The sequence below is a fragment of the Pipistrellus hanaki genome (assembly GCF_964339955.1).
Source record: "Pipistrellus hanaki genome assembly, chromosome: 7".
NCBI classification, from domain to species: domain Eukaryota; kingdom Metazoa; phylum Chordata; class Mammalia; order Chiroptera; family Vespertilionidae; genus Pipistrellus; species Pipistrellus hanaki.
This window is the reverse complement of record NC_140509.1, coordinates 6,272,289-6,287,598: the sequence shown is the minus strand read 5'-3', so window position 1 is coordinate 6,287,598 and position 15,310 is coordinate 6,272,289. Positions and strand designations below refer to the sequence as shown.

Below are 15,310 nucleotides of genomic sequence, written 5' to 3'. Positions count from 1 at the left end.
ACCTCCGCACAGAATGATGGCCGCGATGAAGAGAGCCAGGTCGCTGTCGTCCAGCTCCAGGGCGTTGAACTTGACCGCAAACTCAAACTTGGGCTCGATGATGTCGCTGAAGGGCTTGCGGAGGCTGCGCAGGAACTCGCGGGTGACGAAGCCGGTGCCGTTGGCCACCAGCAGCCCGTCCTTGTTGACGATGGAGGCCAGCATGGCGAAGATGGCCTCGTGCACGCCGTACTTGAGCAGCGTCACCTGGTCGTTGAGGAAGAGGCTGCCGAAGCTGGGGATGCTCTTGGCGAACTCGGTGAGCTCGCGCACCGTCTCCACCGTGGTGCACTGGCAGCGGTAGAAGACGTGCACGCTGATCTCCTTGTAGGGCGGCAGCCCGTTCACCAGCTGCTTCCACACCAGGCCCTTCTCCGCCTGCCACAGCGTCTCCATGTCGTGGATCACAAAGGGCTGAAAACCGGGCCCGTTAGAGCCAGGCCTCGGGGGTCCCGTGTGCCCCCCGTCCTCCCTGTCCGCACCGGGAAGTCAGGGGAGGGAGGAGGCCCGGTCTCCCGGGAGCCTGGAGGGCGGCAGGGCACTCACCGCGGTGTGGCTGGTCTTGCCGGTGAGGATGCCGCGGGCCTTCTTCTTGGTCATGTTGAAGTTCTTCAGGTAGGCGCTGTAGATGTGCTTGGAGAAGGCCTTCAGGTCGGCCACCTGCGGGTTGTGCTGACCCCCTTCACTCGCCGTCAGCCCTGCCACCAGCTTCCTCTTCTCGGCCTCTGGCATCCGGCCAAAGCGGATGGCTGCAGGGGAGCAGGGGAGGAGCGGGAGTCGTGGAGGAGTGCATGCAGGGCCAGCACCCTAGCCTCCTCATCCTGCAGGGCCGAAGGCCTGACCAGTCCTAGAGGCAGCCCGCTGGAATGCTGGGGGCCCTCCAGAACGTAAGCTCCAGGGGCAGGGGTCTGTCTGTCTGTCCTGTTCAGTGCTCACACACAAAGGCCCTAACCCGTGGAGCGCCTCGCTGTGGCCCAGAGGGGTGCGAGTGGCCGGTGGGAACAGCCTGGGCAGCGGCCTGTGCCCGAGCCCCCGCTCCGCAGCTTACTCGCCTCTGGACTTCAGATGGGCCGCTCCGTCTTCCTTCTAACCAGAGAAGCGGGGCTGACACTTAAAGCTCAGTCAGAGCGATTAGGTAAAATTCCCTTGTAAGCACTTAATTGTCATCCTTAGTAACAGAACGGGAAAAATCTGGCTTCTCTCGGAGAAAAAGTGAGAATAAGTCAGCCCTGAGAGCTCTTGGGGAGTCCCCTCACTTCAGCCAAGTAATGGGGCCCCGGCAGACACAGGAGGGAGGGATCAAACCACAGACCCCAATCCCATCACCTGGGAAAGTCAGCGGACGGAGACTCAGATACTGCCGCCCTCAAAGCTGCAAGGCAGTCAGTGCGTCACCCGGGGGTGAAGACAGCGAGGCTCTCTGTCCTCTGAGGGGTGTACCAGAAGGTAGCGGGGCAGGTGGGCTTTGCAAAGTCCTCCTCTATGGGGTCTGAAGACGAGATGTGCCGGCTGCCAGGAGCCTGGAGCACAGGGGGGGCTGGCCTGCAGGAAACGCCTGCCTGCTCCTGGCAGCTGGCCCGTGTGGCCGCTTGCTCGCGCCTGCCCTCAGTAACCAGAAGGGCAGAGGCCCCAGGCCCCCACAGGGCCTTCTGTGCTGTGCCAGGCGTGAGGGCCTGGGAGCTGGGTCAGTTCCTGCTCTGTCTGGGCCAGAGAGGTGGGGCCAGCCCGGCCTGGCACCCCTGGGCTAGGCTGTGCTGGCTCTGAGACTCGGGTCCAGATCAGCCAGGTCAGCAGCGGACACAGGGGGCCATGGCGTGCAGGCACACGGAGCGCCCTTTCTGCTCCGAGACTGGCTTCCGGGGTGGCGGGCTCTCACCGTTGTGTGACATGCCCAGGGCCAGGCACTTCTGGAAGCGGCAGTACTGGCACTTGTTGCGGTTCTTCTTCTGGATCTTGCAGCTCCGCTCACACTTCTCGTATTCCAGCTTCATGCGGATCGTCCGCCGGAAGAAGCCCTGCAGGACGGAGTACGGGGAGGAAAGGCCATGGGGAGGGAGAGCTGGGGAACCCTGGTACACCGGCTGTACTGGGCCCACGTGTGCGTGAAGGTGTAGGGACTCCTGAACTCTGGAAACAGGAGGGGAATTTTGTTGGAAGGAAGTGGGAGAAGATAAACAATTCTAAAACTCTTAAAATATTAAAATAATATGCCATATTATGCATATTAAATATGCTTCTTTGTTAATTTGGTAACAAACTGTATCATGACCAACCTGATTTATTCATAAATGTATCTGGTTCTGTGCATTTTCTAGGTAGTAGCTTAATAACATGTGAAAATGTGATGGTGCGCGGTGAGGAGGAAGAACCCAGAAGAATGTTTCCTTTTTCTCCCCTCAAAGAGCCCCTTCAGGCTTAGAGGTGCAGGAGGAAGCCCCAGCCGAAGGCCCGCCCCTTTCTGCCTTTCCCAGCCCGGTCCCCAGGGGGCGCAAGAGGCCAGGGAGCCCAGTCAGCGGCCGAGGCGCCTGGCAGGGCAGCTGCCAGGGAACCCTTCTCTCCAGCAGGCCCAGAGCTGAGGCTTGGAATGAGCCCAGGCCCTGGCGGCTGCCCAGGCAGGAATTCCGCCGTGGGTATTATCAGGGACCACTCCTGGCAGGGAAAGCCTTTTTGGCAAGTTAACTCACCATGTGGCCACAGCCCTGCCGGCCAGCTGGCTCTCCCACGGCCCCTACCTTGCAGCCCTCGCAGGCGTGGACGCCGTAGTGGAAGCCGGACGCCCTGTCCCCGCACACGCGGCACTCCATGTTGAGGCTGCTGCCCGGGGCCCCGTCACAGCCCGCCTGCAGCTGGTCCAGCAGCGAGGGTGGGGAGGCGCTCCGGGAGAGGTCTGCAGACACAGGACACGGGCGCTTCACGCTCTGCCTGAGCCCTTCCTCACTCACGCAGCCCCGGCTCTGCCATCGAGGAGCTGGGCGCCACGCGGGCCAGCCTTCCCGAGACCAGCTTCTCTGTGGGATGTGGGGTGACAGCGTCTCTGGAGGATGGCCAAGTGTCCAAAGCATCCCCAGAGCTGGCGCAGCAGGTGTCCCAGAAATGGCAGCGCCTTCCTGGCTGGCCAAGCCCGTGGAGAGGAGGGAGTTTGAAGGGATGGCAGAGTCTATTTATTTATTTATTTTTAAAAAATATTTTTATTGATTTCAGAGAGGAAGGGAGAGGGAAAAAGAGATAGAAACACCAATGATGAGAGAGAATCACTGATCAGCTGCCTCCTGCACACCCCCTATTGGGGATCAAGCCCACAACCCAGGCATATGCCCTGGACTGGAATAGAACCCAGGACCAGAATTGAACCCAGGACCCTTCAGCCTGCAGTTGGACGCTCTACCCACTGAGCCAAACCTGATAGGGCAGCGGAGTCTCTTCAGATTGTCCTTAGGAAAGGGCCCTTTAGATTGTCTCTTTAGATCGGGGTGTGGAGTGTGTTTTGAGGAGATGGCAGATCCGGGAAGTCTGATTCTTGCATGGCCTGCACAGATGCTTGTAAAGGCACTCCCAAGCTCAAGTTCACTCCCATGAAACGTGCTCACACAGGAAGAGCGTAGGTGTCAGCCACACTGGCTGGGCAGCACCTGAATTTCCACGGTGCTTTTCTATGAACGTACAGCTGTTTGGACCAGGTGCTGGCTTAGCAAGGAGAGCACTTGGCATGGCAACGAATTCAGGGCACACACACGGTCGGAGACTTAGTAAGAACGGCTGGCGTCTCTTCTGAATCTCCTCTGTGCACTCAGAAGTGAGCCCTGCCCGGGGAAAGGGGCCTGACCGAGCCCCAGCCTCCTGACCCTCCTGTGCTGCCTCCCACACCAGTCTGCCCATCCGCTGCTCTCTGCTGTCTTCCCTGATGACCAAGCAAGTGCTTGGGGCCGGGTCCACATCCCAAATCAGAGCATCGGGGTCCACATCCCTCTAGCTCCCGGGTCCGGGAGTGACAGGAGGAAAGCTGCCGCCTGGCCCCCGTCCTGGGCACAGAAGGGGAGCACAACAGACCGCAGAGAGGGCCGCGCCTCTGCCCTCCCCGTGGGTGAGGCAGGGGTGACACAAGTTCCTGGTTCCTAAGACCGCCTGCCCTGTCCCAGAGCCTCTGCCATTCCAAGGGGGATACCCCCAAGCCCACAGATGGGGAGAGTGAGCTCCTCATCTCCTGGCCGAGGAGCTGCAGGGAGACTGCAGCCTGGGAGCGAAGGCTGCTTGGTCCCCGGACGGCCTGTTGCTCGGTGCTGGGCTCCGCCACTACAGTAGGGCCACGGGGCGTCCTCGAGCTGCCAGGGCGTCCTGGGGAGGGCGCCGGCCTCTCCTGGAGGCCCTGCAGCAGGGGCAGAGAAGTCCCTGTGGCTGGGAGCAATGAGGCGCCGTGTAAAACCCTGCGCAGACGCTGGCCCGGGGGCTCCGGCACTTCCTGCTCTGTCTGTGGCTGTGTGCACGTGGGCTTTGTGGCTGTTTCTGTGGCTGCATGTCTGCCTCCTCTGCTAGGCTCAGTGTGTCTCGTCGCCTCAGTGGTCTCCCCTCGCGGTGCTTCCTCGTTCTCCCTGTGGCCCCGGGGGCTTGGCAGTGTCTGGCCATGTGGTTGCTGCTGGTGCTGAATGCGCAATGCCACCCTCTCTGTCTGTTTGATGCGCCTACTTGGCCAGGCCGTGGTACCGTTTTTGGTCAAACACCAGTCCCGATGCTGCGGAGGTGTTCCTTCGGGGTTACTGCTCTGTGGTGGGAGCAGGCCTCCTGAAGGCAGGAGGAATTCTGTCTCCAGACTGCATCTGGGCGTCAGCAGCAACTTCCCTGGATCCCCTGCTGCCTCTCCTAGAGTTTTGGCTCAGGAGTCCTCACAGCTGCCTGAGCCAAGTCCTTAAAATAAAACCCCGTCTCCCTCCCTCGCTCTCTCCACACACACACACACACACACACACACATGCACACACGCGCGCGCACACACACATGCACACACGCGCACACATGCACACACACGCGCGCGCACACATGCACACACGCTCCTGGATCTGTTTCTCTAGAGAACCCTAACAGCGGTGGTGAGGTTTATATCTCGCCTTGGGGCTTACCCGCTGCCCTCGTCAACTTCCCATACATATAAACACGTGCTCGTTCTACTGATCAATATTGTGATTAAGATAAATAACGAGACACACCGCTGCTGGGAACGACTGAGCATCACTCACTGTTTGGAGTTCGCATAAACACGAGTCCTCCCCCAGGGAGTGCAGTGTCAGTGGCACTGTCTTTCGTTACAAGTTAGGCAAAAAGACACTACTGACCTTCTCCCTCCTCAGTGCGGCTGAGTGGCCCTGCTGTCTGGCTCCATTGCTAGAGGCAGGCTGCTGTCTGACTGAGGGCGCGGGGTGGGGGGTGGGGGGAGGGGTCCGGCAGAGCCCCACAGAGCGCAGCTCTGAAGTCAGGGCCAGTTCTGCAGGGCTCCCCGCAGCCTCCTCACTCCTGCTGTCCTGGGGCTCCTCGGGGCAGCCAGCCAGCCTTGTCTGCTGAATGGCTGCCTGGACACCAGCTAAGCATTTGCTGAGAGGACAAGGACAAGGGGAAGGACACTTTATCTTCCTCAGCCTCACACCAGGCCCTGACCTTTCTCTTGGGGTGCCTGGGATGTTCATCACTGAAAAGAGGGGGTGAAGGCAGGAGTGGGGTGTGAGCACCAGCTCCAGCTCACCACCTCCACCCAGTCGGGGGACCCTGGGCATGTGAGTGTCCTGATGACGAGGCCTGTCCTCCCTGCCTCCCTGCGGGGAGAAGGGGATGCTGGCAGCTCAGAGATGCAGTCAGTGCCGAAGCTCTGGAGGGGCAGGAGGAAGCAGCTGTGCAGCCTTCCCGCTGTCTCAGGCTTGAGCTGACCCCATCCTCCCGGGTCCCTGAGGGACTGTGGAGGGTAGTCACAGGGGCCTCATGGGGTGGGGCAGGGAGCCAGCAGGTGCTGAGACCTGTGTGTGAACCAGCACCATTTCCTCCTCACCGGGCGGCCCTGGTGGGGAGGAGAAGCCTTTAGGTGAGGAGAGGCAGGGTGAGGGCCCAGCTCCTCCTGCAGCCCTGGTGTGAGATCCCCACACGGACAGGGAGGCTGCCCAGCCCGCACCTGCGGCCTTTTTGTTTTTAACCCTTTAAAGAAAAGCAATGTGATGGCTTTTTGAAGTATGAGAGCACTCCAGGCTTGCTGGGAAAATGCACAGGGTGTGGAGCAGCTTATGGCAGATCCTCTCCACCCAGGAGCCGACTTGTGAGTCAGCCCCTCTCATCCGTTGTGTCTACCCCGTGCCTTCTATGATGCATAGGTCTGTTTTTAAGTGTTCAGCTGACAGAGTGGAGATTCCTTTTTATTACTATTATTATTGGTATTTTTGAGAGAGGGAGGAAGGGAGAAACTTCCTCCCTCTCTCAAAAGGGGGAGAGTGAGAGGGAGGAGAGTGAGAGGGAGAAATATCAATTGGCTGCCTCCTGCATGCCCCCTACTGGGATTGAGCCTGAAACCTAGGTATGTGCCCTGACCGGGACTTGAACCCTTGACCTTTTAGTACATGGGACAATGACCAACTGAGTCACACCAGCCAGGGCATACGTAAGGATTTTTAAACAATGGGATGTCCGATTTGTCAGAATGTGCTCCCCTGTCAGCACCCTCAGACCTACCTTATCCTTTTCAAGGACTCGAGCATTCCACACTATGGCTCTACCACAGTTTACATAACCAGTTCCCCACAGATGGGCGCCTGCCAATTTTTGCTTTCATGAACAGTGCTGCAGTACACAAGAGCGGCCATCTCCGTGCACACTGAGCCAGTCTTTACGGGGACACACTCCCGGGAGGGGACGCAGGGCCCAGGGGACGCACATGCTAAGTGCTGGCTGCTCCCTCCACTCCCGCGGCTACAGGGCCATGTCCTCACGCTCTGGCCAACACGTCCTCTCTGCCAGTCCCACCTGAAGACACCTTTGATTGGGGAGACTGAAAAATGTTTTGTGTTTTCTAGCCATTTGTATTTGTCCTACTGAGAACTGTCTATTTCTGCTTTTCTGTGCACGGCTTGTCTTGTACTCTGTGGGAAGTTGCCTATATTACGGCTTTAACATATGGTAATTATGTTAAACAATCCCCCCTGTTTCAATTACTGCACAAGGAAGTCTTTTTATCGCCACTTCATTGATTTATTGATAAACGGAATCCATCCAGCACAGGGTGGCTGGGCAAATTCTTCCCTACACCTCACTGATAAAATCCCAGATGCTGTCACCGCGCCACCTACCCTGCCTGTGGGCCCAGGCCCGCTGGTCTGCATGTGAACAGCAGGGACGCTTGGGGGGTAGGAAACCCCAGGGCAGGACGTCAGTTTGTGGTGACTTCCACCCGCTATAGGGCCAGGGAAGGCAGCGAGGCCACAAACCCGTGCCCTCTCGTGCCCTTCCCGCTTTTGAAGTCCTCAGTGACATCACCTGCTCATTCTGAGTCCCCAGGGCCTTCCCTCTGTATCCTCCCCTCCGCACCTGTCTCAAGTTCAGAGCAGTATGTTAGTGCTGAGGGACTGACCACGCCTGGCTAGCCAGTCCTCTCCTCTGACAAAGGCTGGTCCCCAAAGCCATCCCAGCCACCAGCCAACCCACAGCGGGGTTACCCTCAGGCAGGGGATGCCTTCTCTCGGGCCCTGAGACCACACGTGCCTACTCTGGCCATTCCTGGTGTCTGGGTGGGGTCAGAGGGCCTGGGTGATGGCTCTTCCTCACCTACCCACCACGTGCCTGGAGAGGAAGCTCTGAAAAACCCAGGACTTGCTCTGTTGAAAGCAGCGTGGCTCAAGGATCCGGGCTCCCTTAGTGCAGCCAAGGCAGGAGCCTGTCCTGCCTCAACAGCGCCTCCAGAGCCTCAACTGTGTTACTGATTTTTAGAGCGAGAAAGAGGGAGAGGAGTGGAAGAGGGGGGAGGGGGTACATCAATGTGAAAGTGAAATATGTTTCTATTGGTTTGAGGGAGAGACAGAAACATTAATGATGAGAGATTCACTGACTGACTGCTTCCTGCATGCCCCCTACTGGGGATCCAGCAGGCAACCATTGCAGGTGCCCTGACAGCAAAAGGAACTGGAAACCTGTTTTGGTAAACAGGACAACGCCCAAGCAACTGAGCCATACCAGCCAGGGCCCCTCCTTAACTTTTAACTCTGACGCCGCCCGCCTCCTCCCCTCAGGCGGCACAGGGATCCAGAGCCCGTCCTTCTGAGACAGGCCTGCTGCTCTGCCTTCAGTCGCAGCTGCCGCAGGATCTCCATCACTGAAACCAGCAGCAAGGCCAGGCTGTCCCCTCCTGGCACTATGTCCTGGCCCCAAGGTCCTCCCCAGGGGGAGCGGGCAAGGCCCAGCGCTGTGGTGGCACTCAGGCAGCTGGCAGGGAGCAGGGTAAGCCAGGGGCTGAGAGCAGTGGGTCTGGGTGCCCTTGAAGGTGGACACAGTGCCCTGATGGGATGATGAAGATGCTGACAGACAGTACAAGGCACCGGAGAAACCTGCCCACACTGCTGCTGAAATAAGAGGAGCTAAAGACTGGCTGCACAAAAGTGATGTTCATTACCGTTAATCACAGCAACTGCTCTGCACTGATGCCGGACAGTGCAGCTCGGTGGCGCGGACAATCGGCACCACACAACTGAGCTGTGTGTTCTGAGTGATCATAACAATCACAGCTACAGGGATCTTTCTAGTGTGCGGTGGCTAATCAGATGGGCCCCTTACAGTAGCAGTGGTGGAACAACCATGACAACATGCATGACACACGCAAATTCCAGTAACTGTCACAGAGCCCACTCTGCACCCCTGGGATCCTGCCTGGTGTCCGGAGAGAAGCGGTGCCTGGCCCACAGTCTGCAGCTCTGAGCAGCACAGCGGGGCCTGAGCCAGGCCAGCGGCGTCAGCACCACCGGAGCCCAGGACTGCTCCTCTGCACTCCCCAGGCTGTGCGCGGGCCGCCCCGTCCCCGCCTCCTCACCTGTGTAGCTGCTGGAGGGAAGCGGGTGCTCTGGCTCTCCATTGAGCTCTGCGGCTCCTTGTGTCTGTGCCACTTCCTCCTTCTCCTCCTCTTCCCGGACCTCAGGGGCTTCCTCCGGTGGCTGCTCCATGGCTGATTTCCCCTCGGCGCCACGCCTGCAGGCCCGGTCATAGCTCTGGCATCATCTGGGTCTGGACGCAGATGGACCCCAAGGCAGTTCCGTCAGCCTGGGCAAAGGGGAAGACAGGAAGAGGATGAGCGGGCGGTGAGAGGGGCCCTGACTCAGCCATCCGGGGCCAACAGAGCAGGAGCACCTCACCTGCAGGCTCTCCCTCGGTCTCCACTCCTCGCGTCAGGCCACTGCCCCTCCCACCCTTTGCCCACTCGCTCTTGCAGCAGGTCTGTGGGGCTCAGAGCAGTTCCTATCACCCAGATGGGGTGACACAGCCCTCTGCTACCTTCCCGCCTCCTCTGCAGCACCTTGCACTTTGAGTTCCTGCGGCTTCAGGAGACACATGAGAAAGCCTTGAGGGGCTTTTCAAATGCCCGGTCTTCCAGGAGATCCTGCTACGGGTCACGCCTCCCAGGCCCTTCCTCCGCACCAGTTCCCAGAATCACTGCCCCCCAAAGCCCCTTCCTGAAGGAGGCGTTAGGGCAGATAAAAGGCAGGAGCCCCCCCAGGCTCGCCAGGGCGACAGCAGGTCCGCACAGCCATCAGGCACGGGAGACACGCTGTCCTGGCACCTCCCAACCGGTGGGTTCCCAGACGGTGACCCCATGTTTACACCACCAGGAGGAGATGGTTCTAAGCCCCTGAAACTAAGACATTGTCACAAATGCCACAGCTAGAGGTGTAAGCGCCCGAGGGAGTCTTCCCGGCAGGGAGCGGTGGGTTTTGGCCAGGGGAGATGGCAGGGAACTCGGATGCAGCTTGAGGAGACTTGGAGGCAGCACAGTGGGGAGCGGCGAGGCGTCCTGTGGGCTGGGGAGTGCGGTGCTAGGAGTGGGACCTGGCAGGGGGGCGGGAGGTGGTTGTGCCCAGGCAGGTGTGCTTCCGTGCCCTGGGCCTGGGAGTGCGACTGACCTCCTCCCTCGTCAGGACAGGCCGGAGGGTCAGGAGCAGAGAAGACCTGCTCTAGAGATTCAAGCACCTGTGGAACCCCTTATCCTGAGGTCCCACAGGCACTCAAACTCAAACTGCCCCAACAGAACCCCTGTCTTCCCCCCTTCCCCTTCTCTGTACCCCCATTTCAGTGACCCACACCCCATCTACCCACTGGTCAGAGCCAGGGCAGAGCCACGGAGACTCGGCCCTCTCGCTCCCCGCCCAGCCTGCAGGGCTGCACTGGAGCAGCGGGAGTGTGGTGACCGGCGGCTGCACTCCTCCCAGAGAGCCTCGGGCTGGGAGCAGCTGGACATTTTTGTTTTAATTCCCCTGGTGATCCCTTCCCATCAGGAATTCCTTCATCTTCCCCTGCCTGGACTGACACAGAACCTCTCAGCTGGTCTCCCGAAGGCAGGCAGAGTCTGAGAGCTGGGGAGTTGGACACCTGTAATTGGGGCAGCTTGTTGATGTGTCAGCCACAGGAAGGGATCAGCTCTCCAAGGGGACAGTGACATGTCAGGGAAGGACAGGAAGAGGCACCAGAGCAGACAATGGGCAGTGGCCAGAGGCAGGACGGACTGGGGATAGCTTGGCGTCTCAGAGCCAAGAGAAGGGCTGTTTTTCAGGGGGAAGGGGTCAACCGGCTCAAACGCCGCCGCGTTTTAAGGGCGATAAACCGATCCCACTGGATTCAGTGACTGTGAGGTCATCAACGACCTTGGGAGACAAGTTCCAGCCAAGTGGTTGGGATGGAAACCGGGGCTCTAAGAACTAGTGCTAGCGAGGAAGCTGGGACAGTGGGCGGAGATTAATTTTTGGTGACTATGTCAGGGGAAGAAATGTATACACACTAGACTGAGAAAGCAGCAAAGCTGGGGAGAGGTTTTTCATAATAAAGGAAACTCAAATAAGCTGTGGGCAGAGGAGAGGTCTGTGGGAGATTCAAGGGGGAAGCCAGGGCAGGATGACTGGTGGGAAGGGAATGGTTCAAGGGTCTAGGATGAGGGAAATACAAAGCAGCATCACAGCAGTGTGTGTGTGTGTGTGTGTGTGTGTGTGTGTGTGTCTCTCTGTGTGTGTGAGTGTATGTATGTGTGTGTTTGTGTGTGTATGCGTGTGTTTGTGTGAGTGTATGTGTGAGTGTATGTGTATGTATGTGTGTGTGTTTGTGTGTGTGTGTTTGGGGGCGGGGTAAAGGTCACATGGAATGGCCTCTCTGAGAGAGTGGATGATGGGACTTGAAGAAAGCAGAGGGCTGGGGGAGGAGAGACAGTCTGGCAAACATGGTAGGGAATGAGCTGGAAAAGAATGAAAAGAATTAAAGGAAAGCCAATATAACTGAAACAGGGAGGTACTGGCACTTGAGCAGACAATCAATAAAGAGAATACATAAGTCTATAAATAGATGCAAACACAGGGAGCTTTAATATGTTATAAAGATAGCACTTCAAATCAAAGGGGAAAGGTGGATCCTTCAATAAATAGTATTGATCCCTACCTTACATCTTACACTGAGACAAGGCCCAAACAAGTCAATGATTTTAAAGTTAAAAAAAACATACACCATACCAGCAGTCTGGAGATAGGGAGAAGAGCTAAGAATGACACAAAACTTTATGGGTTAAAAGAGTAGGGTAAAGATTAATAAGTTTGATTACAAAAAACAAATTTTCTACACAGTAAAAAAAAAAAAAAAAAAAAGCGTAAGAAAAAAACATAATAAATTGAGAAAAAGATTTGCAGCTCTCATCAGATAAAGGGCTAGTTTCCCTAAATCCTGCAAATTAATAAGCAAAAGACCAGCAATCCAATAATAAAATGGGCTGAGGATATAAAAACGTATACAGAGCCCAGCTGGCTCAGCTGACTGAGCACTGTCCCATGCACCAAGAGGTGGCTGGTTCGATTCCCGGTCAGGCACATGCCCGGGTTTTGAGCTCAGCCTCCGGTAGGGAACACACAGAAGACAGCGGATCGATATTTCTACTAGCTCACTGATGTTTCTGTCTCCTTCTCTCCTTCTCCCTTCCTCTTTCTCTAAAAAATAAAAATAAAAAAATAAAAAATCAATCAAAATGCATTTTAAAAATGCATACAGAAAAGCTATACTTGTGGCTCTTAAATATGTGAAAAGATGCTCATCATCATTCATAAAAAGAGAAATGTAAATTGAAACAACAGTGAAATACACTCTTTAAGATTAGATTAAAACAAATGCTAACACATTGTTGCTAAACACCTGGAAATATAATCTCACACATCCCTGGTGGAAAGGTAAATGGTGCAACCTCTAAAGAGGCTAATTTGGCTACATCTATCCAAATTATAAGCACCCATGCCCTTTGACCCAGAAACACCACTTGCAGCTTGTCACATAAGCTATACTTCCACCAGAGCAAAATAACACAATGTATTAGTACAAGGTTACTCATTACAGTATTATTTGACTAGTACAAGGTGGGGAACCATCTCGAAGCCCATTAACAAGGGCCTTGTGAAATAGATCATGACACGGAAACATGCAGTTCTATGCAGCCACAAAGAACAACGACACCATGGACTGGCAATGGAAGTCAAACACACAAGGAAAATTTTCAAAGGTAACAAGATACCATACACAGGAACATGTAACTTCCAAATTATTCCGGAGGATGGGGAACTTAGAAGTCATGTGGAACGCTAGCTTCCGGCCTGAGAAAGTCTCACAGACAGGACTATGGAGACAGAACACCTAAATGCAACGTAGGATGGTGCATGGGGTCCTGACAGAGGACAGTGGTGGGCAGACTGGGAAGCTCCAGACAATCCTGCTGAGCGGAGTGGATGGCTTGTCCTGTGCCCATCTTAGTGTTGGAAGGGGCATGCTGCCACGTCTGATGTCGATGTCGGGGAAAGCGGACGACACCTGAGGAGCCAGGTCACTGTTCTGCGGGGCTGCGGAACCAGCCCTGAGTGCCCACCTCTGACTACTTGTAGGTGAACACATTAAAGGCCTGTTTTCCACGGCACCGCCCACAGCTGAACACAGTCCTAAGTGAGACAGGACAGAAGGAGCCTTAGCTGCGGAGAGTGGACTGTGGGGAGGGGCTGCTGACAACACTGGCAAAGGACCTTGGCCACCTCCAAGGGCAGTCTGTAACTCAAAAGAAATCAGCTTTGTCCAAATCACTAGGACCAGAGACACTGATTCTTCCTGTTTCACGGAACCGAAGCATCTGGAGGTGAGGGGCAGGGGCCGGTGAGGGAGGAGACCCTCAGCCAGGCCATGCCTGAGGGCTGCAGGAGGGTCCTGAGGAGGGTCCTGAGGAGAAGCATCCAGAGGATGAGCAGCTCGGTGACAGAGGGCCAGACAATGTGATGTCTGGGAGCCATGAGCTCAGTGGTGGCACTGGCCAGAGGGGTGAGGGGACATGGGGAAATGCACATCAGTGGTGATCAGGGCCAGTGAGCGGGGAACATGAAGATTTGGGGTTTCCCCTAGCAGGTAGAAACAGAGCAGCAAAAACTACAACACTGCCTTGTAGAGATACTTGACAAAAAATATTTTCTCACACACTGCCTCATGACCTCTGCGTGACCTTGGGAGATGGGAGGCAGAGTTCATTGTCATGTCTGAATCCTGGAGGGTGGGGGAGGCACCTGCTGGGTACATGATAAACAGGCCCTGCTCCATCCTCCAAGCCCCAAAGGAGAGCCTGTGTGCCCCCTGGGCAGATGGGGGAAGTGCCAAAAGCCCAGGCCCGCAGAGCCTGACAGGTGTCCTTGCAACACACCAGAGGATGCCGTCGACGACCATGGGGTTTCGGACACGGAGTGGCAGCCTGGCTAGGCCCTGGCGATCTGTGTGCCCGAGACCCTGGAGCCTCAGTTTCTGCTTCCCCACTAGCTGGCTGGGTAGGTCACCATGCTCAGGGCACTGTTCTCAGAGTCTGGGGTGCACATGGCGGCCCCCTGTGCACCCCAGACTCTGAGAACAGTATGTGCCCAGATGTGGTCTGGGCGATGGCTGGAGTTTTGGATTCAGGGCCAGGGTTCCTGGATTCCAGCCTGGAATGTCTCTCTGGCCGTGACCTCCTAAGGACACCAGCTAAAGGGGGAGGGGAGCTGCAGTCTGGCTACTCCAAAACCCACACACATCCCTTGGGCTGTTTCGTCTTTAGATGCAACCACAGCACTGCGCCATCCCAGCCTTTTCCCGGAGGCCATCCACCAGCACCAAGGCTGCCCACACCCACCACTGTCCTCAGCTTGTCTGGCCAGGAGCTACTTTGACACCTGGCCCCTCCCAGGCCCAGGCCCACAGGCTGGATTTTCCCAGGTAGCTGCCACTCACCACTGTCCTTGCAAAGAATCCTATTCCCTCTTCCCTCTTCAGGCCCGGCACTCAGTTTACATCTAAGTGGCTGCGCTGAGCAATGCTGGTAGTCCCTGTGCCCCACCCCGCACTGTGCCAGAGCCAGGAACTCTGATCATGGCAGAGCTTCCCCCCTTAGGAGGTTGGTGCTGACCTCAGACAGGTAAGGGTCCTGCAGCCGGAGTGAGGAGGCCTGCTCCACTGCCCCTTGGGGACAAAAAGTAGTAGCTAGCAAAAGAATTTTTACCAAACAAATGCCTGGACTGCTCTGACCCTGGTGCACGAACACACACACACACACACACACACGCAGCACACATGTGACCCCAGTGTTCTCATTACAAGACCTTTTGCCCCAAGGAGCAACTCAGGTGTTTTGGGAGCTAAGCGGGGGGAGGGGGCATAACTCCATTCAGTTCCCACTGGGCAGGTGAGGTTAGGAGCTTACCCCAAGTGACCCAGAGCCCCAGGGAGGTCTGGTCTAGGGCCGAGCAACAAAGCCACCTAGAGCCTTAACCTTGCCAAGTCTAGTGTCCTCAGGAGATGGAGCCTCCCTCACGCCCGCACTGGGGCTGTACTTCTGGGTGGGCTCAGGGAGCGTGCCAGGCCCCCTCACCATGTGGCACAGCCTCAGAGCCTTGCTGGTCACCAGACCCCAGGCCTGGTCACAGCTGCAGAGCCTCGGCTCACCTCCTCCATCACCAGGGTCCTTCCATTCTCCAGGCTTACACACACCAGGTAGGGCCATGTGTGCACACACATCTCGTCC

At 56.8% G+C, this 15,310-nt stretch overlaps 1 protein-coding gene across 2 annotated transcripts in view; it reads right to left on the bottom strand.

Moving 5' to 3' along the window:
- PPARD (peroxisome proliferator activated receptor delta) overlaps positions 1 to 15,310 on the bottom strand; it is a 69,925-nt gene that overhangs the window by 2,556 nt on the left and 52,059 nt on the right. For both annotated transcript variants that reach the window (XM_084890045.1, XM_084890044.1), the window contains 5 exons: positions 9,083 to 9,309; positions 2,772 to 2,926; positions 1,916 to 2,054; positions 586 to 788; positions 3 to 453 (listed from right to left, as the gene is read on the bottom strand). In XM_084890045.1, coding sequence (XP_084746171.1) covers positions 3 to 453; positions 586 to 788; positions 1,916 to 2,054; positions 2,772 to 2,926; positions 9,083 to 9,212 — 1,078 coding nt within the window. In that variant the 5' untranslated portion in view covers positions 9,213 to 9,309. The remainder of the gene's footprint in view (positions 1 to 2; positions 454 to 585; positions 789 to 1,915; positions 2,055 to 2,771; positions 2,927 to 9,082; positions 9,310 to 15,310) is intronic.